Raw genomic sequence first — 26,083 nt, 5'->3', positions numbered from 1 at the left:
ACATGTTCGAAAAGGAGTAGGAAGAAGCAGAGCTTATTTAATCCTACCCCTTTTCTTTTACATAACAGTTGCTAAAACATTTGTTCACTTCCTGTTCTCAATTTATTCACAATAAACTCCATAAGTAATCACAATAAAAATAAATAAATAAATAATATTTGGTGAAGTAAGTTACATTTCATATGATGAGATGAGTAAGATTATTTTGAAAATGAACGGATGGATGGATGAAATAAATTCAGAATGTTTATCATGGTTCTTCTTCTTTGTACTTTGTAAACACTTTAAGTTTGAAGAGTTTCTTGAAGTGGATTATATTAGTACATTGTTTGATTGCTTTGCTTAATCCATTCTATAATTTAATTCCACATACAGATATACTAAATATATACTGTGTGTTAGGGCTGTGAATCTTTGGGTGTCCCACGATTTGATTCAATATCGATTGTTGGGGTCACGATTCGATTCAAAATCGATTTTTTTTTTTAATTCAACACGAATCTCGATTTAAAAACGATTTTTTTTTCCCGATTCAAAACGATTCTCTATTCATTCAATACATAGGATTTCAGCAGGATCTACCCCAGTCTGCTGACATGCAAGCAGAGTAGCAGATTTTTGTAAAAAGCTTTTATAATTGTAAAGGACAATGTTTTATCAACTGATTGCAATAACGTAAATTTGTTTTAACTATTAAATGACCCAAAAATATGACTTATTTTATCTTTGTGAAAATATTGGACACAGTGTGTTGTCAAGCTTATGAGATGCGATGCAAGTGTAAGCCACTGTGACACTATTGTTCTTTTTTTTTATTTTTATAAATGTCTAATGATAATGTCAATGAGGGATTTTTTATCACTGCTATGTTGAAATTGTAACTAATATTGATACTGTTGTTGATAATATTCATTTTTGTTTCACTACTTTTGGTTTGTTCTGTGTCGTGTTTGTGTCTCCTCTCAATTGCTCTGTTTATTGCAGTTCCGAGTGTTGCTGGGTCGGGTTTGGTTTTGGAATTGGATTTCATTGTTATGGTATTGCTGTGTATTGTTTTGTTGGATTGATTAATTTCAAAAATAAATAAAATAAAATAAAAAATGTTTTTAAAAAAATCCTAAAAAAAATAGATTTTTAAAAAAATGAGAATCGATTCTGAATCGCACAACGTGAGAATCGCGATTCGAATTCGAATCGATTTTTTCCCACATCCCTACTGTGTGTGTGCGTGTACATCAGGGATGTCCAAAGTGCGGCCCGGGGGCCATTTGCGGCCCGCAGGGAATTTTTTAACAGCCCCACGGCACATTCTAAAAATACGATTCAAAAAATACAAAAAATAAAAAGTGGTATCAAAGAGCAAACAGGTGAAATTTAACAGGAAAATTTTGCAATGTTGACTCTAATAACACCAAGCTGCCATGCAGGCTGTTTCTTTCTTTAAAAAAAATAATGAATGAAAATCAATGTCATTATGAATTATTGACCTATTCAAGGCTCCAATTACGTCACATTAAATATTCCACTTTGAGATATTTTTTGGGTAAAATGTTGCATATTTTGTGTTTGCCATAAGTTTTTGTTTTAAAATGAACAAACAAAAAACATAAACAATAATAAAACTTATAATTGACGGATAGATCTTAAATTGATCTCGAGATTATTGTGTTAAAAGTAAACAGTAAAAAAAAATATAATTTATTTTTTAACACTTTAATGAGTAGGACCCTTTTGGATCCCCAATAATTTTAGTGTGATTTTTTTTTAAGTGTCATTGCTCACAAAATAATAATGGATTAAAATCAATGTTGTTATGACTTATTTACTTTTTTAAAGCCACAATTATTATATAATCTGAAATATTCCACTTAAAAATGTTATTGGGTGAAAATATTGCATATTTTATGTTTTTTCTATAAAAACATTGGTTTTCTTTGACAAAAAGAGCATACAACTTACATTTTTTTAAATGTTATATTGACAGATAGACCTAATGTTGATCTAGAGATTTAAGCCTTGAATAATAATAATAATAATAATAATAATAATAATAATAATAATAATAATAATAATAATAATAATAATAATAATAAAAAATAATAATAATGATAATACTGAATAATGACACATTTTTAATATTTATTTGACCAAAACCCTTTGGTGTCCTCAGGATCAAGCCTGAGTGGAGGCCAAAATGTATATTTTTTTATACATATATTGTATTGGTTTTTAAAATGAAAAATATTAAAATGGCCCCCGCTTGCTTTGATTTTTCAGGTGCGGCCCTCAGTGGAAAAAGTTTGGACACCCCTGGTTTACATAATTGTGTAAATACTGAATTGAGACACAAGCCATATTTCGTTGATGTTCAGTCTAACAACAGCACCCCCTGTTGGGGGCTCAGGTAACTGCAACACTTAATTGCTCATCCCTCCCAGAAATATTAGTCCAGTACTGTAGCTTTAGTGTTGTTATTCTTACTAAACTACAACTATTTGGGGCTTGTGTGTGATTTTGTTTCTCCAAAGAAAACAGACAAACGTCATCTGCTATGGTAAAATCTGCTTTAATTGACCTCTGTCTTACAAAAAGTGTTAGAAAACATTGTTGCGTAAAGCTCGAACTAGTCAAGTTAAGGTGTAGAATTAGACGTTTGCTTCTGGTCTGGCAGCGAATGTGGTCTTCAAAATAAGACGATTTACGTTACGGTACGCATTCAAAAATGGGACTTTCTTTATTTTTGTTTTATTGTGAAAGTCCTGACCGGAGGCGTCTTGTACTCCACAGTCCAAAACGGAAACGCAGTGTATGGAGTAGAGGAGCGGCTTGACAGAGCGTTGGAGACAAGATGGCGGCGTTACGGGTCGTGGTGCTCTCCGGCAGCGGGAGAGCCCTCCTCGGCACTCCCAAAACCATAAAGACACCCAAGGTACGCAGGGACGTAATATTTGAAAAATAATAACTCGGGGCGTGTATTAGAATTTGTGATTAATATCAATTTGGGGTGTTTTTACTGCGAACAAATGCTAGCAACCGGCGGGTTGAGACAAGGTCACCCGCGTTATGACACATCTTTAAGACACTCCATACTAAATTATTATCTTTAAAATATCATGATTATTTTTTACCTCAATAGTCCACCAGTAACTTCTAAAGTAAAAGACACAAATGTGTAACATTACTGGCTAACCATACCTAGCCTTTGCACCGGTTATCGAACTAATAATGCTATAATAGCAACTAACTTAGCATTATTCCTCTAAATCGGGCGAGGCTGGGTGCACATTAAAGTGATGACTTGCGCGTATTTATCTGCTGTATTTAGGGATTTCACATTTTACCGACTGCCCCGTTCGCTGTGCGACCCCGTTGAATGCTAACGTGTTAGCATGTCAAGGACTGAGAGGACTTCCGGTTAGCAGCCAGCCGCGTGTACGTGCGCGTTAATACGGTTTTAAATGGTGCGCCAATGTGTGTTTTTCGTAATGATAGGCGTGGTAAGTCACATTTTTGTTCAGAGAAATTTTGTTTTTGCACCCTTATTTTGTCATTGTAAACATTGCATGAATGATGTGGTTGTTGCTAGTTTGTTAATAATCAAAATTGTCATGAATATAATTTATTAGCTGCCAAAAAGCATTATCCATCCATCCATCTTTGACCACTTGTCCCTCTTGTGGTCGTGGGGGTTGCTGGAGCCTATCCCAGCATTATAGTCCAAATTAAATAGTATACTCATTACTTCATACTAGGGCTGGGCGATATGGCCTTTTATTTATATCTCGATATTTTTGGGCCATGTCACGATACACATCGCGATATTTTGCCTTAGCCTTGAATGAACACCAGTATGATGATTCTATGTGTCTACATTAAAACATTCTTGTTCATACTGCATTTATACAGTATATGCTCATTTTAAATTTTCATGCAGAGGGGGAAATCACAACTAAGTCAATTGACCAAAACTGTATTTATTAAACAGTTATTAAGCAGTGGCACAAACATTTATGTAATTTCAAAACAGAAAGTGCAAGATTGTCAAAGACATTTTAAAACAAGCTATGAGTGCACTTTTGTGCATGATGTCACCAAGATGACGTATCAAAACAATCCTAAAGTGCACTTTTTGTACAGAACGCCACTACAATAGTTTAAAACAAATAAAGTGCACTTTTGTGCATGATGTCACACAAGATATTTCAATAACTGTCAAATAAAAACGAGCTGCCTAATAGGAAATCAAATCGCTATGTGGTAGGTTACTGCGGACGTTATCTCATTCTGTTGTTCACAATTTTTTTCATACGGTGTTGATCTGGAAATGGTTGCCTCGGCATTTTGTTGGTGTGGCACCGAACGGAGATGTTGACATGCGGAGTAAGCACTCTTCATTCTCTAATGGGTGACTTTTCAAATGATGCTACATATTAGCAGTAATGCTACTTTTTGTAGCAACGCTTTTGCCGCACACTTGACAAATTACGGTTGTCTGTTCGACATATTCCCACTTGAAGCCAAACCACCGCCCGATGATGTTTTTCTTGGGAATTAATTCTTCCTTCATTTGTTACCAGATTTGCACCTTCTCTCTCTCGTATTACCACTCGCACTAACGTTACCCATGCTGCTACCTCTCTGCTCCGCGTATACGTATGTGACGTATGTAAGAAGGTGCGCTTGCTGTCTGTGAGAAGGAGAGACAAGAAAGAGTGAGAAACGCCTGTAGTGTAATGCCAGCACCTAAAAGCAACTGCATGTGAACGTATACTCGAATATCACGATATAGTAATTTTCTATATCGCACAGACACAAACCCGCGATATATCGATATATCGCCCAGCCCAACTTTGTACAATCTCAGCACATTGTGTTCATTATATTTTTTATGATTTACCCCCACACAGGCCAACATGTCTTTTGCCAGCCTGCCTCGCAGCAAAAAGATGGCCCTGACGACACTCGGCGTGGTCACAGCTGGCGGGGCGGGGCTCGCCATGATGCTGCACCAGTCTGTCAAAGCCTCAGATCTGGAGCTCCACCCACCTAACTACCCGTGGAGCCACGGCGGACTCCTCTCGTCTCTAGACCACGCCAGGTTTGGCTGCATGGTCCCATGACTCCGTTACAGGTCAGCATCCATCACGACGTGTAATGGGTTTTTCTCCCCCGCCCTCATGTGCACGTGCAGCATTCGCCGTGGTTACCAGGTGTACAAGCAGGTGTGCTCGGCCTGTCACAGCATGGAGTACCTGGCGTTTAGGAACCTGCAGGGGGTGTCACACACCGAGGAGGAGGTTAAGACCCTCGCTGAAGAGGTGAGCTCTGGTTTATTTTGCTGATTATGAGTCCACAAAAAACATGCGTAGTGTTAATAGAAGACTCCCTGCCCCAGGTGGAGGTAGTTGATGGACCTGATGATACCGGGGAGATGTTCACCCGTCCCGGGAAGCCTTCCGACTACTTCCCCAAACCCTACTCCAACCCCGAGGCCGCCAGGGCGGCCAACAACGGCGCCCTCCCGCCAGACCTTAGTTACATCGTCAACGCCAGGTAACAAGTCGAGCTTTAACAGGGAGGTCATGGAACCATCCAGAACATGTGATGGCTGACTTACTCCTCCCTCAGGCATGGCGGGGAGGACTACGTGTTCAGCCTCCTGACGGGATACTGCGAGCCTCCTGCAGGAGTGGCAGTAAGGGAGGGGCTCTACTACAACCCTTACTTCCCTGGGCAGGCTATTGGAATGGCCCCGCCCATCTACAACGAGATTCTGGAATACGACGACGGTAAGACGTCAATGTCTCACACATGTTGACACTTCAACTAATCATATCACACAAGTATGGTACTTGTAATCCTGTTAAGAGCTGTTGTTGCCATAGGAACGCCCGCCACCATGAGCCAGGTGGCTAAAGACGTGTGCACCTTCTTGAGGTGGGCGGCGGAGCCAGAGCATGACCAGCGTAAACGCATGGGACTCAAGGTACACTAACATGTTAGTCAATCCACATGACAAGTTCTATGATGTTTGTTTCTTTGCGGTGCAGCTCTTGATGGGGTCGGCCATCTTGGTGCCTCTCCTCTACTACATGAAACGACACAGGTGGTCGGTGCTCAAAAGTAGGAAGATCGCCTACAGGCCGCCTAAATAGACATGCATGGAGCATGTGAGGGGAACTAGACACATGCATTGACACACAAACTGACAGTTACACACACACGTCTTTCTCAGTGTATTCCTCCAGAAACGATAACCTTGCTCGCGTGTGAAGCGCGTGTCAAAGTTGTTTATCTGCTGGCAACAATCGACGTGTGTCAACATCTGGTTTGATTGTCTGTTTGTTAAATTCTCAACGACCATGTGAGGATCACACCTCTGTTTTACTGTACAAAATAAATTATATGAAATGAAACTTTTCAGTTGAAACACTACTCTTTAAATATGCAGTAGTTATTCAGTTAATCATTTATTACATGGAATCACCATCAAGCTACCCAAAGGATACAAGCACACAGTATTGAAGTAACATGTTTAATCTGCAATAACAAACTCTTGAACACATCAAAGTCTTCAGTACAATATAATAAAAGGTGACTTTCTCAGTAAAAAAAAAGAAAAAAAATGTAGTTATTTTCCTGAACATAGCCTTTCCATTTTGATTTTATTCATAAAAGTTTATTTCTTGTTTGAAGGAATGTCAACATTCAGTCACATGGTCCCAAATGGCAGAATCAATTGAACTTCTTATTCTAATCTACATTGTATAAATTTATGAGGTCGTTATCATGCATCACTGGTTTGCTTAAATCGTTCTGAAAAATCTAACTTCTAAAGTTATGGGAATGAAGACGTACTCATCATCTGTGGGGATGTGTGATCATTTGACAAAAATAAATAAAATATGAACAGGAAAAGCTCTGAGATGCTCAAAACTCCAAATAAAAAAATCCTGCTTCGGTCTCATCCTTTCAAAATAAAAGAGCCCTGCAGAAATGAGAATCACAGTTTGTGTCGTCAAATCCCAACATCCACTTATGTCCCTTTCATCACAGGTCCTCCTTTGCCGGATGAGCGGCGTAGCTTCTCAAGTCTTTGACCCTTGTCAGTTTGTGTTTGAGGTCTTAGCTTCGCTTCCACAGGGGAGATTTACTTCAGGACCAAGGTGGCCTCTGAGCCGTCTTTTTTCTTTGGGTAGTATCCGTTAGTGAGATGGTGCTCTCTCCTCAAGAAGGCGTAGAAGTAATCTGACACTAATAATATCTGCAAAAAGAAAACGGTCAGTGAGTGGGCGCAGCTAAAAAAAACATATCAAGAATGTTGAGGTTCAGAATGAACCGATGCTTTGGGGCCACCTGCATAATTGGAGGCGTACTTTGGACAAAAAGCTAAACAAAACCAAATCAGGCTACATTCGCACACCAGTTGTAGTCGACCACTATTTGTATCCTGCTAATTATTATGATACTGTATAACAGTTCAACAAAACAATCAGGTTGTGACAAAGAATTTACAACAATACTTAAGGACATATTTTGCTAGTCAGCCACAATTTTTTAGTCCAAACACCCCCAGCAGAAAGAATTACAGCACACTTAACACACCTTATTAAACAGTCCTTTCAGAGCAGCTAGTTTAGACTGGCTGCCATGCCCTGACCTGTCTCAACCCGCCGCCATCATACTTGCCAACCCTCCCGAATTTCAGTGCCTCTCCCGAAAATCTCCCGGGACAACCATTCTCCCGAATTTCTCCCAATTTCCAGCTGGACAACTATATTGGGGGTGTGCCTTAAAGGCACTACCTTTAGCGTCGTCTCTCACCTGAAAAGGAGACTATTATATATGTTTCCGTTATCCATAGGTTTATCTATAACCCATAAAGTAGGCAGCGTGTGTTTATTCCAGCCGGCACGTTAGTACACTGACACACAACATCCGGATTCCCATCATGCATTGCTTCAAAACTACGGCAAGTAGTTATGTCCATAGGTTTATCTATAACCCATAACACGGTGGCCGAATGGATATAGTCATGAACGGTCAGAGAAACACAAGGCGGCGGCAACGCAGTATTATGGGCCACCTTGCAAGCAACATCCCTTTCTCATTTGCGGATGTTTTCAACAAATCCGTGAAGGATATGTTCCCGGATTCAGAGATCGCTCGCCAGTACTCAAATGGCAGAACAAAAGCTACTCAAATAGTGAAAGGTAAGTGTTTTTTGTTTTTTTTAAGTAAGCAGCAAGTACAGTACAGTTAGTAGAACAACTGTGTTTTCATTACTGTGTACTGTACTATATATATATATATATACATACATATATATATACAGTGTTTCCCATAAACTGCCAAGATACCTGTGGCTATGGGGGCGTGGCTATGGGCGTGGTCACCATGACATCATCGAGTAATTTGCATAATTTACTACAATATGATTTTCTCTAAAAAGGCTAAAAAAATGTATACTTACTAATTAATAACAGTTTTGTTTTAAACGTCCATCCATCCATTTTACAATATAATTACAACACTTTATGTACATATTTATATACAGATTTCAACAATAAGTTATTCACTGAAATATATTTATTAATTGTGGTTCTTACAAAAAATATATCTTATAAAATATAAAAGCTAAAATGTCTCTTAAAGCTCTGCCCCTTTAATTAGTGCATACTAAATAATTTAACTTTAGCCTACTACTACAACCATATTATTTACCAGCAACATAAAGTGAAACAGAGGCAGAGGTGTCCTGCCACAGTCAGTAACAAATAAACAGAAAACAGTAGTGGTCAAATACAAATAAGGCAACAAGAGAAGTATCCTACACTTCTCTTTTGTAAAGTAAATCTGAACAGCCTATATGGGCATCTACATCAACTATATGATTTACCTGAGAAGCTGGAAAGGACAAAAAAAAAAAAAAAAAGTTTTTATTTTTATTTTATTTTATTTTTATTTGTGGCGGACGTAATTATTTTGTGGCGGGCCGCCACAAATAAATGAATGTGTGGGAAACACTGATATATATTTATATTTAATTTCAGTGAATTCTAGCTATAAATATACTCCTCCCCCTTAACCTTGCCCCTCGGCCCAGCCCACCCCCCAAATCTCCCGAATTCGGAGGTCTCAAGGTTGGCAAGTATGGCCGCCATAATGAATTTTTTTTAATTCATCATAATGAATTTATGATGGTAAATCATTACTGGAATCACAAAAGGCAAGCGGTGTGGATTATTAAGACGAGGGATTGGATGAACAGACAGCTAGCAGGGAAGACCCATTGGCCTGCGTAGCAGTGTATTACCGTTAGCCGCCTTACTATCAGTCATTAACTGTGAGTACCTATACATTACAAAAATCTAAATGTGTTTAATGAGTGTGAGAAGAATATTATTGGATGAAAAAATTAACTATTTTATTGGTGTCTCTATTATTAGGTGTAGGTCACCATTTTTGCTAGAAAGAGTCCAATGTTACAGCTCATCAAAAATGGTCTTACCTGAGCAATGTTGAACAGCAGCGTGGTGGCGTAGTAAAAGTTGGCGTTGGCGCTGCCGGCGTAGATCCAGAGGTGCCAGAGGACCGGGAAGAGTGCAGAACAGGCCAGCATGACACAGGACACCAGGAAGATGTTTCTCAGGACTAGGTGGACAAATAGATTACGAAATAGAACAGATTGTATCACTTATGTTTGAGACTTTGAAATGTGTTAGTGGAGCTGTGCGAGTCCTTTAAGCTAAGTAAGGACCGTGTGTTTGTTAGCAGGATAAATCCATCCCACAGTAACGTGTTTAAGGGGAACTGCACTTTTTGGGGAATTGTTCCTATCATTATAAAAGACAATATATGTTTTTTTTTAAACATTCTAAATGTGATTAAAAGTCTGCTTACAATGGAGCCTATGGGAGCTGCTTTATTCTGCCTATAAAGCCCTCAAAGAAACCTCCATTAAGGTTTTATATACAGTATATGCTGTAAGTGTATGTGTAATGTAACAGGTAAATTTATAGTAACATTTAATATTTATATATTTTTCTCATTTTAAGCATACGCGGCGCATTAATTTCAGAAACGCATCATGAAATTTGCTTCTTTTTTTTTTTAAAGCATCACTTATCACTGCAGACTATGATAGCCAACAAACATAATAAAACATCACATACTGTACAATGTCTGCTGTTATTAGGATGCTGACTACTAGGATGTTCATATATTCCCATTTGGATAAAGAATGACTCATAATCCTTGTTATGAGTCATAACAAGGATTATGTTATGACTCATAACATAACATAATCCTTGTTGCCATTGCCGGGTCTAAATTGGCTGTCTAACTGTACCCACTTGTCGGAATACGTCTTCGTCCTTCTACTATCCAGGTGAGAGGCATGACTTATGATCTACAATTAAGTTTCATGAGCAAGGAAGCGAAGTGAAGAAAATTATATTTATATAGCGCTTTTCTCTAGACATTTAAAGCGCTTTACATAGTGGAACCCATTTTCTACATCTTCAAGCTAGATTCAAACCAGTGTGGGTGGAACTAGGAGCATGTGGGTAAAGTGTCTTGTCCAAGGACACAACGGAAGTGACTAGGATGGCGGAAGCAGGGATCGAACCTGGAACCCTCAAGTTGCGAGCACGGCCACGCTGATCCGTCAATCATGAAGCAGATGATCAGTCGATTATGTCAACATTGGCACACAAGCTCGGGATCACAGCGCCACTATAAATAGTTTGTCTGCCTTAGCACTTATAATTACAATATCAATAATACTTGGTTAATATTCAAGTCACGAAATGTAAATGGAGTATTGTTGGCGCTTTATGGATGTTTTTTTAAATGGGTTTTATGGAAGTAATAGGAGGACCTCCCATTGGCTCAGCTGTAAGCGGACATTTATTTACGAGTTAGAATGCATTAAAAAAAAGAATACATCCATTGCCATGTCTTTTATAGTGATTGTGAACAATTGGCAAAATTCCCCTAAAAAAGTGCAGTTCCCCTTTAAGTTCAAAGATTATAAAGAAATCCACTCCCCTACAGTCTTCCTTCGAGGGCCTTGTGCTAACACAGCCATGAACTTACATTTGTGCAAGTGACTCCACACGGGGAGGAAGGACATGTACAGGGCGATGTCTCCAACTGTGGGGTAGGACTTGAAGATGGAGATGACCGCTAGCTGCATGAAGATCAGAAATACTGGATGCTCCCTGGAAGGTACACACACTCATAATGACGCGCTGAGGGACAAAAAAGAAATATTGACCATTAGAAAACGATTGTGGTGGAAGACTCACTTGAGTTTGATGGAGAGAGGGATAGTGTAGAAGAAGACGTTAATCTGGAAAACGCAAAGGTAGAACAGGCGGAAGTGTTCAAACATCTCTGCGAAGAAATACCAGAAGAGGCCGATGTTGGGGGTCAAGTCGGGGACGGAGAGACTGCGGGGAGACAAAATAAGATTGTGACATAATGTTTCCCACACATTCATTTATTTGTGGCAGCCGACCACAAATACATTTTGAATTGCCTTGAAGAAATGTTGCACTCGTTAGTAAGAATTCTCCATGTTTATGCACGTAATTGAAAGTGTGACGTTCGCCTCCAGTTTTGCTTATATTGGGATCGCCGCTTTTAATTGGTGCAGAAGTCATTGCCTAGGTGAGCTTTCTTCTGCTTGAAAAAATTAAGCAATAATGGCTTCTCTGAAGTCTGTTGATGTTCTGCTCTCATGATAGTGGGAATGACAGCTGTGTTTATTTAATACATAGCATCAGACTGCTAAACAAAATAACTAAACTAAACTTTATTATAGCTAACCTGCACACGCTGATTTAAAACTACAGTTTAAAGTTGCTGAGTCCATCTGACAGCTGTGTTCTCTGACTGGAAACCTGAGTGCTCAATAATTCCAAAAGCAAGTTTCAATTTAACACTGAAGACTACCTGTTTGCCCTCTCTAACAAACACATTTAACCCTTGTGCAACCCTAGGGCCCAAAATGAGCAATACATGTGTTCCTTATGTGATATGATTGTTCTGTTTGAAAGTTAGAGGATGGAAATTCTGCCAGGGAGTTTGTTTGTTTTTTTAATTGCATTGTGTTTTCTTTGCAACATATTAGAATACAACATAAAAATAAAGTAGTCCCACTTTCTCTTAAGACCTTTTTGGCCCCATTGACTCATTATTACTGGTATTTTTAACAGCCTGTAATCCTGATATTTTACTAAGCTTTTACCCCATTAAAACTGAATTAATCTGATTCTTGCTAATCGAAAAACAAGAAAATATTGTTTTGGTATAAATGCGCCCCTTAGCCACCAGATAGAGGACCACGATGCATAATTCTCATAGCTGTGATAAGCGTAAATGAGTTCAACAGTATATATATATATATATATATATATATATATATATATATATATATATATATATATATATATATATATATATATATATACACACACCGTATTTCCGCACTATAAGGCGCACCTAAAAACCTCCAATTTTCTCAAAAGCTCACAGTGCGCCTTATAATCCGGTGCGCCTTATATATATGGACCAATATTGAGCCACAACAGGTCTCGCAACTACGGGATGCATAACGTAACCCCAGCCTCTACTGTAGCGTCTATTCTGTGCGCCTTATAATGCGGTGCGCCTTATATATGAACAAAGTTTTAAAATAAGCCATTCATTGAAGGTGCGCCTTATAATCCGGTGCGCCTTATAGTGCGGAAAATATAAATAAATAAATGATAAATGGGTTATACTTGTATAGCGCTTTTCTACCTTCAAGGTACTCAAAGCGCTTTGACAGTATTTCCACATTTACCCATTCACACACACATTCACACACTGATGGCGGGAGCTGCCATGCAAGGCGCTAACCAGCAGCCATCAGAGGCAAAGGGTGAAGTGTCTTGCCCAAGGACACAACGGACGTGACTAGGAAGGTAGAAGGTGGGAATTGAACCCCAGTAACCAGCAACACTCCGATTGCTGGCACAGCCACTCTACCAACTGCGCCACGCCGTCCCTATAATATATATATATATATATATATATATATATATATATATATATATATATCTCTCAATAGGCATTGTAAAAATAATAGTTTCAGTCTACTTTTGTAATGTATCAAAATCAATGCGGTCTTGAATTATTGACCTATTCACAGCTGTAATTACCCTATCTCAAATATTCCACCCTGCAACTTTTTTTAAAAGATTGCATATGATGCATTTTCCCATTAAACAAAAACAGTTTTTTGACAGAAAGGCCATACAACGTAAACAAAAACATAAAAATATATTTGTATCAATAAATATATTTTTATGTCCTTGCCCGTATGTGGGCTCTGTACCGAGGATGTCGTTGTGGCTTGTACAGCCCTTTGAGACACTTGTGATTTAGGGCTATATAAATAAACATTGATTGATTGATTGATTGATATATCTGAAGTTGTTTTTTTCTATTTTAAGAGTAGAAAGCAAAAAAATTAAGTTTTTTGCTGACTTATGACACTAATGATGGTGTACCTCTTTGGGAAGAGTAACGGTGTACATTCAATTTTAAGCCTACACAAGGGTTAAATGGGACCCTATGGGTATTATGTGCCTATCATGCAAAACAGATAATGACATCATCAATCCTCCCGCAACCTCGCGCCACAGATGCAGTCCTGTGGTAAACACTACATGATCATCGTCAGTGTTGTGACTCGCTAGTGACAGTCAGCTCACCCGCATATCAGTGGTCCTGAGGGACACCGTATTTAAAACTACAAGTCAACCTTTAAAGTCAAAGTTAAGTTAATTTGTTATTATTATTATTTTCCTTGCCCGTATGTGGGCTCTGTACCGAGGATGTCGTTGTGGCTTGTACAGCCCTTTGAGACACTTGTGATTTAGGGCTATATAAATAAACATTGATTGATTGATTGATTGATTGATTATAGACTTGAGACTAAAACTTCCACAACAATTCATGTAATGTAATGAACTTTTCTCACATGAAGCCGTAGACGGAGGGCAGGAAGTCCCAGGAGCCCAGCAGGAAAAAGGAGAGGCAGATCGTGACGAAGAGACTGCCCAGATACATGAAAGCGTACTGAGCCACAAACCACCAGAAGCTGACCCGTCGTATGTTGATGGGGATGAACTGCCGCTGGACACACACACGCACATAGTCACTTGGTGTCAGCCATGTTGGACAATGTGTGTGAAAACCAAACCTGCATCAAGTAGAGCAGTGCGCCAGTGCACAGAGACAGAGGATAAATACTTTGGTACGTCGCCAAGGCCAAGAAGATGGCGCTCAGCAGCACATTTCCTGCCAGGAATTCATAGAAAAGTGTCACACTGATGTTCCTGCATGAGGTCAAACGTGCGACTTTACCTTTAATGGTGGACAGGATGAAGAGGGACACCACGGCGTTGTTCAGGCCGCAGGTTGACTTGGCGACGCAAGACAAGATGGTGAAAGGGTTCAGTAAATAACTGCCATCGAAGAGCGGAGAAATGGGGGGATGAGTATATACACTCAGTGGCCACTTCATTAAGTATACAATGGAATGGAATCCAGACGGTGTACTTACAACATGGCCACCTTAAGGGGGATGTAATACATCTCATTGGGGCTCCTGATCAGCTCATGGCAATCAGGGGGGTAGCGGTCTGCTTCAAGGGCATATTTCTGCTTCCTGAACTGAAATAAAGTTCAACAACTCACGTGTTTAGAAAATAGTACTTACAAAATGTGATGATACATATTACTTTCAGATAATGTTCACTTGGCGTGCTCACCACTTGCTTATTGTAGTCCTGCACGGCATAGTAGAGCGCCACAGCAACGATGCCGTCGGCCAGCTAGATAGACACAAGGGCAGGGGAACAAAAGGTTATTTGTCACCGACGCATATACAGTAAGTCAAGAATGTGATACAGTGGACACTGCAATGCAAAAATGCTTTAAGTGTGGTACGAGTTTACTAGGAGATTAAACAACAATTAGTAGAAAAATAAGCATTTTATCTTCAGGTTCCACGTATCATCATACGAGACAACCTTGTAAGATTTCAGCCCAGGGAGCAAAAAAGCAAGAAAACTTTTTCATTTTAGGATGATCTTTTTTCTGCCTATAATTCCACAACTGTTTACCGGCTTTAAGTAAGCATACATCACTCACCATGAATGTTATCTCTGCATAATCCACCAGGAAGTGGAAGAGGTAGATGATGAGTGGGGTCTATGGAAGCAATAAATAATAATACAAATAATTTATAATGGCCAACCATTGCAAACGCGCTGCAAAAGTCAGAACACTTCAAATACAGAAATGTTCCATGGACAAAACACATAAATGCCCTTAAACAAATGAAATGGATAAAATGCTGCAAATTGAAAAATGGTGCACACATAGATGCTACAGGATAAAAAATGGACATAAAGAAAAATGGTGCAAATGCCAAACACACACAAACTCTAAAAACAATTGCATGAAAGAAATGCTGCAAGTTTAAAGAACTAAATGGTACTTTGCCAAACCTGAGAGATGTCCAGAGGAAAAACGGCTGATGGACTTGGCCGTAATATTTTACAATATTACAATCGCTTGTGGTAGCTAATGTTAGCGTTACTCAGTGGCCTTGTGGTTAGAGTGTCTGCCCTGAGATCGGCAGGCCGTGAATTCAAACCCCGGCCGAGTCATATCAAAGACTATAAAAATGGGACCCATTACCTCCCTGCTTGACACTCAGCATCAAGGGTTGGAATTGGGGGTTAAATCACCAAAAATGATTCCCGGGTGCGGCCACCGCTGCTGCTCACTGCTCCCCTCACCTCCCAGGGGGTGATCAAGGGTGATGGGTCAAATGCAGAGAATAATTTCGCCATACCTAGTGTGTGTGTGAAAATCATAAGTACTTTAACTTTAACTTTAACAATAAGACCAATGAGAGAGCATTTGTGCTATGGTGGGTGTGTGTGTGTGTGTGTGTGTGTGTGTGTGTGTGTGTGTGTGTGTGTGTGTGTGTGTGTGTGTGTGTGTGACAATCATGGGTACTTTAACTTTAACAAAAAGACCAATGAGAGAGCATGTGTTCTATGGTGTGTGTGTGTGTGTGTGTGTGTGTGTGTGTGTGTGTGTGTGTGTGTGTGTGTGTGTGTGTGTGTGTGTGTGTGTGTGTGTGTGTGTGGGGACATCTGTGTTTTTGGAGCGTTTAGACGTCGCTGTCAGTCACCATCCCTAAAAATGCTCATTCTATTCTCACCTCATGGAAAACATCTCCAGAATAGGGCGAAACTCCCAAGTCGAGTAGAGCCAAACCTTCAATCACTGAAAGGAAACAAAGATTGATTGATTGATTGAGACTTGTATTCGTAGATTGCACAGTACAGTACATATTCCGTACAATTGACCACTAAATGGTAACACCCAAATAAGTTTTTCAACTTGTTTAAGTTGGGGTCAACGTTAATCAATTCATGGTATAAATATATACTATCAGCATAATACAGTCATCAAACAAGTTAATCATCAGAGTATATACATTGAATTATTTACAATCCGGGGGGTGGGATGTGGGGCAGGGGGTTTAGGTTTGGTTGATATCAGCACTTCAGTCATCAACAATTATATAATCTGAGAAATGGACATTGAAACAGTGTAGGTCTGACCTCGTAGGATATGTACAGCGAGCAGTGAACATGGTGAGCTCAGAAAGCATAAGAACAAGTATATACATTTGATTAATTACAATCCAGGGAGGTGGGATGTATTGGGGGGAGGGTGTTAGTCTAGGGTTGTAGTTGCCTGGAGGTGTTCTTTTAGTGCGGTTTTGAAGGAGGGTAGAGATGCACTTTCTTTTACACCTGTTGGGAGTGCATTCCATATTGATGTGGCATAGAAGGAGAATTAGTTAAGACCTTTGTTAGATCGGAATCTGGGTTTAACGTGGTTTGTGGCGCTTCCCATGGTGTTGTGGTTATGGCGGTCATTTACGTTATGGAAGTAGTTTGACATGTACTTCGGTATCAGGGAGGTGTAGCGAATTTTATAGACTAGGCTCAGAGCAAGTTGTTTTACTCTGTCCTCCACCCTGAGCCAGCCCACTTTGGAGAGGTGGGTTGGAGTGAGGTGTGATCTGGGGTGGAGGTCTAGAAGTAACCTGACTAGCTTGTTCTGGGATGTTTGGAGTCTAGATTTGAGGGTTTTGGAGGTGCTGGGGTAACAGGAGGTGCAAAGACACTTAAATTTGGCTTTTTATAGGCTAACATTAAAGAGCCGTACCTCATAAGAATCAATGTATTGTAAAAGCGGAAACTGTCACCTCCTATCTTGTTTTTTACCTGACAGGTTTTTTTTTTGCTTTGTTTTTAAAGATGTTTACAGCTGCTTTGGCTCAATACAAAAAAAATACAAAATTATGGTAAAACTACTGAAACCCACTACTACCGACGACGCAGTCTGATAGTTTATATATCAATGATGAAATCTTAACATTGCAACACATGCCAATACGGCCGGGTTAACTTATAAAGTGCAATTTTAAATTTCCCGCCACACTTCCGGTTGACAACGTCTAGATATGATGACGTATGCGCGTGACGTCAATCGTTGATACGGAAATATTCGGACCCATTGAATCCAATACAAAACGCTCTGTTTTCATCCCAAAATTCCACAGTATTCTGGACATCTGTGTTGGTGAATCTTTTGCAATTTGTTTAATGAACAATGGAGACTGAAAAGAAGAAAGCTGTAGGTGCGATCGGTGTATTAGCGGCGGACTACAGCAACACAACCAGGAGGACTTTGAGTTGGATAGCAGACGCGCTACCGTGAGTACAGCTTTGGCTTCCAAACATTTGATCGCTTGCCCGTACGTGCGTGTCGCTATGTGCATGTCACGTACGTAACTTTGAGGAAATATATGTTTCTTGCCGACTCTGATGGCAGCCGGGGTGTCGTCGAAAGCTACAACGCCCGCCGCCGTCCCGTAGCTAAGTTAGCTTCAATGGCGTCGTTAGCAACAGCATTGTTAAGCTTCGCCAAACTGGAAATTATTAACCGTGTATTTACAAGTCCATGGTTTAATAGTATTGTTGATCTTCTGTCTATCCTTCCAGTCAGGGGTTTATTTATTTTGTTTCTATCTGCATTTGAGCCCGATGCTATCACATTAGCTCTGTAACTAAAGAGCTTCGCCGATGTGTTGTCGTGGAGATAAAAGTCACTGTGAATGCCCATTTCGCGTTCTCAACTCTCATTTTCAAGAGGATATAGTATCCGAGGTGGTTTAAAATACAAATCCGTGATCCACAATAGAAAAAGGAGAAAGTGTGGAATCCAATGAACCCTTGTACCTAATGTACAGCCCTTACCTTTGGGCTGGTACCGAGGGCGACTGTGTTGACCAGTTTGACGCGTGAAAATGATAAAATGTCCAGTACTGTAGAACTGTATTTGGATATGACAATCCGTTTATTCCAGCTATCTAATTTAAATCAAATGTAAATTCTATAACAAAGTATGCTGACCTTGATTGGCACATTATCAGATCATTGTCACCACATGACACGATACGACATGACACGAACACGAACACGACCACGGTCGAAAACTGTTTGTCCTCCAATCGCCCTGCCCATGCTCACACCTGAACCCAATTTAAAGGAGGCTACCATGGTAACCGCACCATGGCAACAGTCCCCTCCCCGGTCAATACTTCCTGGTTCTTAACAGGAAGTGAGTGGAGCAATCTGCCGAAAAGGAAATTAAACATGCTGAACCCAACAATCAATTAGAGAAAATAAAAATAAAAACAATATAAACAAATAAGGAATTTTGGCTCCAACACTCCGGCCCCCAATTGAGAAAGGCAGGATGCCATGAACAATTCAAAATAAATAACAATGGAGCCATAAATATAAACAAATAATAACCATCTTTGAGTTAGTGTTTTTTCAGTTTTGATTTTAGCAGAACACACCAATCCTTTTTTATCTGGATAAGTCTCCATGACTCTTCCAAGTAACCAAGAGCCACGTGGAGCGGTGTTGTCTGCGATCAGTACAAAATGTCATTTGGGACGAGACTTCTTCTCTGTTTGCTCCACCTCTGCCGCTCCTGTAGCAAAGGTAAATACTCTCTTAACCAGCGTTTCCAGCATAGGTCAGACCAAAAGAGTACAAAACTTCAAACAGCGTTGCGTGTCCCAGCGCTGCTCAGCTGTCACTCTAAACGGCGAGGGCTGTTGTTCGATCAGCGCGACGTCCTCCGTCTCGATCAGCGCGGCGTCCTCCGTCTGCCTGTCGCTGCGTTGCTCCTGGCTCCAAACGACGATCCCGTCCACTGTCTGGCTCTTCTCCTGGTCCAAAGGAGGCGAAACAGCCCGGCCTGTGGCTGAACACCGTCTCAGCGTGCGCTCCAGGTGCCCACACTGCGCGCTGCTTGCAGTATTTACTTCCTGTTCCTAATGAAGTGTCCACTGTGTGTCTTACTGACATTCAAACTTAGTCTTTTTCAAAAACGAAGACTATAGTTTTCGACTTAATGTACAGCCCTTACCTTTGGGCTGGTACCGAGGGCGACTGTGTTGACCAGTTTTACGCGTGAAAATGATAGCATGTCCAGTACTGTAGAACTGTGTTTGGATATGACAATCCGTTTATTCCAGCTATCTAATTTAAATCAAATGTAAATTCTATAACAAAGTATGCTGACCTTGATTGGCACATTATCAGATCATTGTCACCACATGACACGATACGACATGACACGAACACGACCACGGTCGAAAACTGTTTGTCCTCCAATCGCCCTGCCCATGCTCACACCTGAACACAATTTAAAGGAGGCTACCATGGTAACCGCACCATGGCAACAGTCCCCTCCCTGGTCAATACTTCCTGGTTCTTAACAGGAAGTGAGTGGAGCAATCTGCCGAAAAGGAAATTAAACATGCTGAACCCAACAATCAATTAGAGAAAATAAAAATAAAAACAATATAAACAAATAAGGAATTTTGGCTCCAACACCTAAGTTATGGTCAGAGCGAAAAAAGATACGTCCTGCACTGCACTGTAGTCCTTCACTCTCACTTTCCTCATCCACGAATCTTTCATCCTCGCTCAAATTAATGGGGTAATCGTCGCTTTCTCTGTCCGAATCGCTCTCGCTGCATTGTAAACAATGGGGAAATGTAAGGAGTCCTTCCTCCTGTGACGTCACGCTACTTTCGGTATAGGCAAGGCTTTTTTTTATCAGCGACCAAAAGTTGCGAACTTTATCGTCGTTGTTTTTCTACTAAGTCCTTTCAGCAAAAATATGGCAATATGGCGAAATGATCAAGTATGACACATAGAATGGATCTGCTATCCCCGTTTAAATTAAAAAAATTCATTTCAGTAGGCCTTTAAGGCCAACAATGATGACGCATTGGAAACAAATACACCAGTGTTTTTCAACCTTTTTTTAACCAAGGCACATTTTTTTCATTAAAAAATACAGAGGCACACCACCAGCAGAAAAGGTTAAAAAAATTAAACTCCACCAGGTTGTCGTGCCTTATCTTGAGTTTGTTGTTGTTTCCTGTGTGTAGTGCTTTAGTTTCGGTCTTGCGCTGTTATTTTGGTGACCCTTCCTTTTTTGTTGGTGTTCTCCTATAGCAGCTCCATGCCTTCCTTTGAGCGCTATTGCCCGCACCTCCTTTGTTTTTTCACAATCAAGACTATTGAAGTTGTGCGTACGCTATCCTTCTTTGTGGGGACATTGTTGATTGTCATGTCATGTACGGGATGTGCTTTGTGGACGCCGTCTTTGCTCCACACACTGTAAGTTTTTGCTGTCGTCCAGCATTCTGTTTTTGTTGACTTTGTAGCCAGTTCAGTTTTACTTTTGTTTTACATAGCCATCCCTATGCTTCAGTGCCTTTTCCTAGCGGGACTCGCCTTTTGTTGATTTTTGGTTTAAGCGTTACATACCTTTTTACCTGCACGCTGTGCTCTGCATATTGGGATCACGACAAACCATCCTCGACACATTCCGACTTCTACAAAGCTTTGAACTACCTGCTGCCACCTACTGATATGGAGTATTACATGGTTACCCTGCCAAGTTCTACACAGCACAGGCACTAGACAACGGCACATTATTATGATTATTGATTTGCAAAAAATATTTTTGGGACCAATTAGGTGAAGTTGTATAATTTCCCACGGCACACCAGGCAATATTTCACGGAGTGTGCCGCGGCATAGTGGTTGAAAACCACTGAGATACACAAAACCTTGTTGCTGTTGTTTTATTAGGAGCGATTTTATTGCGTAGATGCTAAGAGTATGCTAACACAGCAGCAGGTTGGTGGGCTAACCGGTTTGTGCTCCGCCGGCCCGGAAGCATCAGAAAGGAATAAACAGTCATGCGGAAAAAAAATTCCGACCTACCTCTTTTCCAGGCAGTTAACGGAGAAACCACTTCCACTCTCTCGGCGATTATATCCGCTAAAGATGACCTAAAAAGAGCTGCTCGAACAGTGACAGCCACGACCAGCAGCAGAGTCAACGGCGCCGCCATCTTGGCATCTACACACCCTGCGCGGGACCAATGAGTCTTTCAACGGACTGTAACTCATGCTAAAACCCACAACGGCGCACATATCAAAAACGTGCATAGAAATTATTCAAGTTGTATATTCATTAAATAATTTTGACAATGTATTTTACGAAACACCTCAGTAGTTACACACATGAGTAAAGAGTGCGGAACTATTTTGTCAGATTATGTTTTAAGGGGGACATGTTAGTCGTCGGGATCAAAACACAATTGACGACGCCATTGGAAGTACAGCTGATAGTTGATTAGTCATTGTATCATAATATCATTTTCCTGTTCCGTGTGTTGTTTAAAGCTAAACAAAAAATAGTTGTAGTCCTTCCTTGAGCTATTACACTGACAACCTCCAAAAGGGGAGTGCGAGCGTCGTATTGTGTATTGTGGACATTGTTGCTTTCATTTCGGTCGGAGCCATGGCGGGCTTAGAGCTGCTGTATTCGTGCTGTGGTGAAAACATATCTTGTCCTCAAGACGCCATCGTATGTCTCGTTCACTGGGAAGTCATCAAAAGCGGATATAAGTGCGTCGGCTCCGGGGACGAGGTGAGCATCGTCATCATCCCCAATCTTCCTTTAACTTGTTGTCGTTTCAATACCTAGATTGTTTTTAAAATTGCTATTTGTCTGTCTCCTCTTTAGCAAACATGCTAATGCTAGTGAACATTTGTACATTTGTAGACGTCTAAGGCCCCGTTTACACTAAGCCGGATAAGGTTATCCAGGGTAAATCCCACCTAACCTTATCCGTGTCCACACAGACGCACACACACACACACACACACACACACACACACACACACACACACACACACACACACACACACACACACACACAATGCCACCGTTCCTGTTGTCCTCATTTTCTGTATACACCCTGTGTCATCCGGGTCAAAATGACCCGTCTTCACTAAACCCCTAATGTAAGCAGCTTAATTGAATTTAAACACCAAATTTCATCTTGCTTAAAGAAACAACTTGTCATTCACCACAAAATGTGTGAATAACTGAGTCTTCCCTCTTCACTTCATTTCTATAGCTTAAGACAGTGTTTTTCAACCAAGATACAGTCTGGTGTGCCGTGGGAGATTATCTAATTTCACCTATTTGGGGTAAAACATATTTTTTCCAAACCAGTAATTATAGTCTGCAAATGATGTGTTGTTGTTGAGTGGTCGGTCGGTGCTGTCTAGAGCTCGGCAGAGTAACCGTGTAATACTCTTCCATATCAGTAGGTAGCAGCAGGTAGCTAATTGCTTTGTAGATGTCGGAAACAGCGGGAGGCAGTGTGCAGGTAAAAAGGTGTCTAATGCTTAAACCAAAAATAAACAAAAGGTAAGTGCCCCTAAGAAAAGGCATTGAAGCTTAGGGAAGGCTATGCAGAACAAAACTAAAACTGAACTGGCTACAAAGTAAACAAAAACAGAATGCTGGACGACAGCAAAGACTTACTTTAGAGCAAAGATGGCGTCCACAATGTACATCCGAACATGACATGACAATCGACAATGTCCCCACGAAGAAGGATAAAAACAAAGTAGATGCGGGAAATATCGCTCAAAGGAAGACATGAAACTGCTACAGGAAAATACCAAAAAAAGACAAAAAGCCACCAAAATAGGAGCGCAAGACAAGAACTAAAACACTACACACAGGAAAACAGCAAAAAAGTCCAAATAAGTCAGGGCGTGATGTGACAGGGGGTGACAGTACAACTTCTTTGAGACAAAAGCTATAGTGGTGCATGGTTGGTTATGGTTTAAAGTCATATCCAACAATTGCAACAAAGACTTTTTACTGTCTACTGAGTTTCGTTTTTTAATGATTTCTGCTGGTGGTGTGCCTCCGCATTTTTTAAATAAATAAATGGGTTATACTTGTATAGCGCTTTTCTACTTTCAAGGTACTCAAAGCGCTTGACAGTATTTCCACATTCATCCATTCACACACACATTCACACACTGATGGCGGGAGCTGCCATGCAAGGCGCTAACCAGCAGCCATCAGGAGCAAGGGTGAAGTGTCTTGCCCAAGGACACAACGGACGTGACTAGGATGGTAGAAGGTGGGGATTGAACCCCAGTAATCAGCAACCCTCCGATTGCTGGCACGGCCACTCTACCAACTTCGCCACGCCGCCTCTCAACGCAAAAATTTTTCAACGCAAAAAATGTGCCCTGGCTCAAAAAAGGTTGAAAAACACTGGCTTAAGAAACGGTCATCAAATCGTAGCGGTCTTGAGTAGGTGTGAAAGAGTTTGAGTGGCATTGTGGCTCGGAAAATTGGCCTTCCACTCTCTGCATCCCATAGACTAGCTGCAACCTCACCTCGGGACCTGTATACACCGGCTAAGATTAGCAGCCCTAAGTAGGTCTGCAGGTCAGTCTCATCCGTCTTTTTCCAGCTGTCTCCATATTTGCGAAAACCCTCCAGATTTGTCATCTCCAGGATTATTTTTTCTATTGCTGGTGTGATAAACAGGTACAATGTAGAGACAATGTCATGGGCATGAGAACCGGCATACCTTGTGGGTCCTGGGGTCATCTTTATGACGTTTTGTTCTGCATGCCTGCCGTGTTGGTCATATGCGGCTGAGGACCATGTTATTTTGCCATTTTTTGAAAGGAAAGTCTCTCTTTCAGCTTCAGGGTTTTCTTCTTCTTCTGAAGATGATTCATAATGCTCTGGGTTGTATTCCTCCCCGTCTTCCTCTTCTGAATCAGAGTTGTCTTACTGGACATCTGAAAAAAATCAGCTCTAGAGCCTCTTCAGCGGTATAACGCACACTCATGGCTTCAGCACAGACAGAATTTGGGGCCCTGTCATCTGCAGCACCTTTATAATCTCTGGAAATCCTTAGAAAAAGAGCTCTGCAGTCTGCGAGAACGCCTTTGTGTTGTTTACTTCTGCTACTGTCTTGTTCACGTCTACTACTAAATGATCTGAGACTGATCAAAGGTACAGCAGTCCGCAAGAAGACCACATTAATTGTCTTGTTTACTTCTGCTACTGATTGACTAAAACAACTGTGTGGGGCGCGGTCTTTCTGGCGTCACTTCCTCTCCCAACTTAGTTTGTAAACAATCAATGAGTCCATACAAAGCTAAGAGCCGGAGATTCAAGAAATACACAGCGCACTTACCCGTGTAAAAAATTGTCTGAGGAGGGGGACCTTAAACGATAGTTTAGTGTGGCTGAAACGGGGCTTAGGCTAAATAATTATTTGTTCAAGGGGTTATCCGGCTTAGTGTAGACATAGCCTAATAAGGAACAACATGTGATGCGCATTCACGACAACTTAGCTGTTCATCTCAGTTCTGGTTGAGAAAATCATAGCACTTACCCAGCAGATTGCGCTCACAGCCACTAGAGGGCGTATTTGCATCGTAGCGACAAACAAGCACCTGGGGGCTTTGATGTTCATGTTTGTCTTTTTGTTATGCTTTTACCTGGCAGCCTCGAAGCAGTGACAAAAAGTCAGAGTTGTTGCCGTCAGACTGGAGCAGCAACAAGGTGGAGTACACGCTCAGGTACACGTCGGACCTCGGAGACGTCCAGTTGCTGCTCAAAGCGCTGCTGGTGGACTCTGCGCTCGTCTTCAACCTGATGGTAAGTTACCTTACATCCTGCATGTCCTTGTCCTGCCTGTTTCTTAGCATTTCTACAGTGGTCGTGTTTGAGTGCTCTCATTTTTGTCACATTGTGTTTCCTTTTTGTGGCTTATTATGTGGCTCATTTTTGTATGTAGTTTTGTCTAATTTTGTGTCACATTGTTGGTTTCATTTTTGTGTAATTTTTGGTCTCGGTGTCGCATTATGTTGTAATGTTGTATCCTATTTTTCTGTCTTACTGTATGTGTTTCGTGTATCTCATTTTTGTCTTTTTGTTTTGTTCCGTCTCATTTTTGCAGTACTGTATGTCTCAGTGTGCATCTCAATTTGAGTTTCACCTTTGTGTGTCATTGTCTTGTTCCGTCCCATCTCATTTTTGTCTTTTTGTTTTGTTCTGTCTCATTGTTGCAGTGCTGTATGTCTCGTTGTGTATCTCAATTTGAGTATCACCTTTGTGTGTCATTGTCTTGTGATGTCCCATTTTTACAGTACGTCTACTTTTGTAACTAATTTTTGTGTCAAATTTTTTCTCATGTATATCGTGTATCTCATTTGTGTGTCGGGTTCCATCTCAATTTTATATCTCGTTGTGTGTCTCGTTCTTATATATTACTTTTTTTTGTCATTGTATGTTTCATCGTGTTTCATTTTTATATCGTATTATTGAGTCACATCGGGTATCTCATTTTTGTATTGTGTCTCATTATTCTGTAATTCTCATTTTTACATCTCATTGTGTGTCTAATTTTTGTGTGTCTAATTTTTGTGTTGTATGTTTTATTGTGTGTCATTTTTATATCCTATTATTGAGTCACATCGGGTATCTCATTTTTGTAT

The 26,083-nt window shown here is 40.5% G+C and overlaps 3 protein-coding genes across 5 annotated transcripts in view; 2 read left to right on the top strand and 1 right to left on the bottom strand.

Moving 5' to 3' along the window:
* Positions 1 to 2,385: 2,385 nt before the first annotated feature.
* Positions 2,386 to 6,973, top strand: LOC133650413 (cytochrome c1, heme protein, mitochondrial). Its single transcript, XM_062047633.1, has 8 exons — positions 2,386 to 2,404; positions 2,788 to 2,929; positions 4,908 to 5,098; positions 5,192 to 5,318; positions 5,396 to 5,553; positions 5,629 to 5,789; positions 5,886 to 5,986; positions 6,051 to 6,973. Exons 2-8 carry the CDS (start codon positions 2,849 to 2,851, stop codon positions 6,153 to 6,155), a joined length of 924 nt encoding a protein of 307 aa, XP_061903617.1. The 5' UTR covers positions 2,386 to 2,404; positions 2,788 to 2,848; the 3' UTR covers positions 6,156 to 6,973.
* Positions 6,415 to 21,799, bottom strand: pigu (phosphatidylinositol glycan anchor biosynthesis, class U). 2 transcript variants are annotated; one of them, XM_062047611.1, is made up of 12 exons: positions 21,471 to 21,799; positions 16,295 to 16,359; positions 15,211 to 15,270; positions 14,829 to 14,891; positions 14,621 to 14,730; positions 14,422 to 14,522; positions 14,258 to 14,355; positions 14,036 to 14,190; positions 11,313 to 11,456; positions 11,101 to 11,225; positions 9,512 to 9,654; positions 6,415 to 7,264 (listed from the first exon to the last, which is right to left on the bottom strand). In XM_062047611.1, exons 1-12 carry the CDS (start codon positions 21,598 to 21,600, stop codon positions 7,151 to 7,153), a joined length of 1,308 nt encoding a protein of 435 aa, XP_061903595.1. In that variant the 5' UTR covers positions 21,601 to 21,799; the 3' UTR covers positions 6,415 to 7,150. The 2 variants fall into 2 exon arrangements, with proteins under 2 accessions (XP_061903595.1, XP_061903604.1); XM_062047620.1 differs by lacking the exon at positions 21,471 to 21,799 and adding an exon at positions 18,564 to 18,621.
* psmf1 (proteasome inhibitor subunit 1) overlaps positions 21,380 to 26,083 on the top strand; it is a 10,583-nt gene continuing 5,879 nt past the window's right edge. The window contains exons 1-2 of one of the 2 annotated variants that reach the window (XM_062047644.1): positions 21,380 to 22,181; positions 25,092 to 25,244. In XM_062047644.1, the coding sequence (XP_061903628.1) occupies positions 22,053 to 22,181; positions 25,092 to 25,244 (282 nt within the window). In that variant the 5' untranslated portion in view covers positions 21,380 to 22,052. The remainder of the gene's footprint in view (positions 22,182 to 25,091; positions 25,245 to 26,083) is intronic. The other variant, XM_062047647.1, reaches the window with a different exon arrangement.

Source organism: Entelurus aequoreus, linkage group LG01, assembly GCF_033978785.1.
Source record: "Entelurus aequoreus isolate RoL-2023_Sb linkage group LG01, RoL_Eaeq_v1.1, whole genome shotgun sequence".
Lineage (NCBI taxonomy): Eukaryota > Metazoa > Chordata > Actinopteri > Syngnathiformes > Syngnathidae > Entelurus > Entelurus aequoreus.
The sequence above is the reverse complement of the archived record's forward strand: the minus strand, read 5'-3'. Positions and strand labels throughout refer to the sequence as shown.

What these genes read in the sequence shown, in the direction of transcription:
- pigu (XM_062047611.1), bottom strand. Translation starts at nt 21,600, where the DNA reads ATGGCGGCGCCGTTGACTCTGCTGCTGGTCGTGGCTGTCACTGTTCGA. An exon ending in CACTGCTCTACTTGATGCAG is followed by an intron (nt 14,191 to 14,257) that starts GTTTGGTTTTCA and finishes GTGTGTGTCCAG; the next exon opens with CGGCAGTTCATCCCCATCAA. An exon ending in TGCTGTTCAACATTGCTCAG is followed by an intron (nt 7,265 to 9,511) that starts GTAAGACCATTT and finishes TTCTTTTTGCAG; the next exon opens with ATATTATTAGTGTCAGATTA.
- LOC133650413 (XM_062047633.1), top strand. Translation starts at nt 2,849, where the DNA reads ATGGCGGCGTTACGGGTCGTGGTGCTCTCCGGCAGCGGGAGAGCCCTC. An exon ending in TTAAGACCCTCGCTGAAGAG is followed by an intron (nt 5,319 to 5,395) that starts GTGAGCTCTGGT and finishes TCCCTGCCCCAG; the next exon opens with GTGGAGGTAGTTGATGGACC. An exon ending in AGTTACATCGTCAACGCCAG is followed by an intron (nt 5,554 to 5,628) that starts GTAACAAGTCGA and finishes CTCCTCCCTCAG; the next exon opens with GCATGGCGGGGAGGACTACG.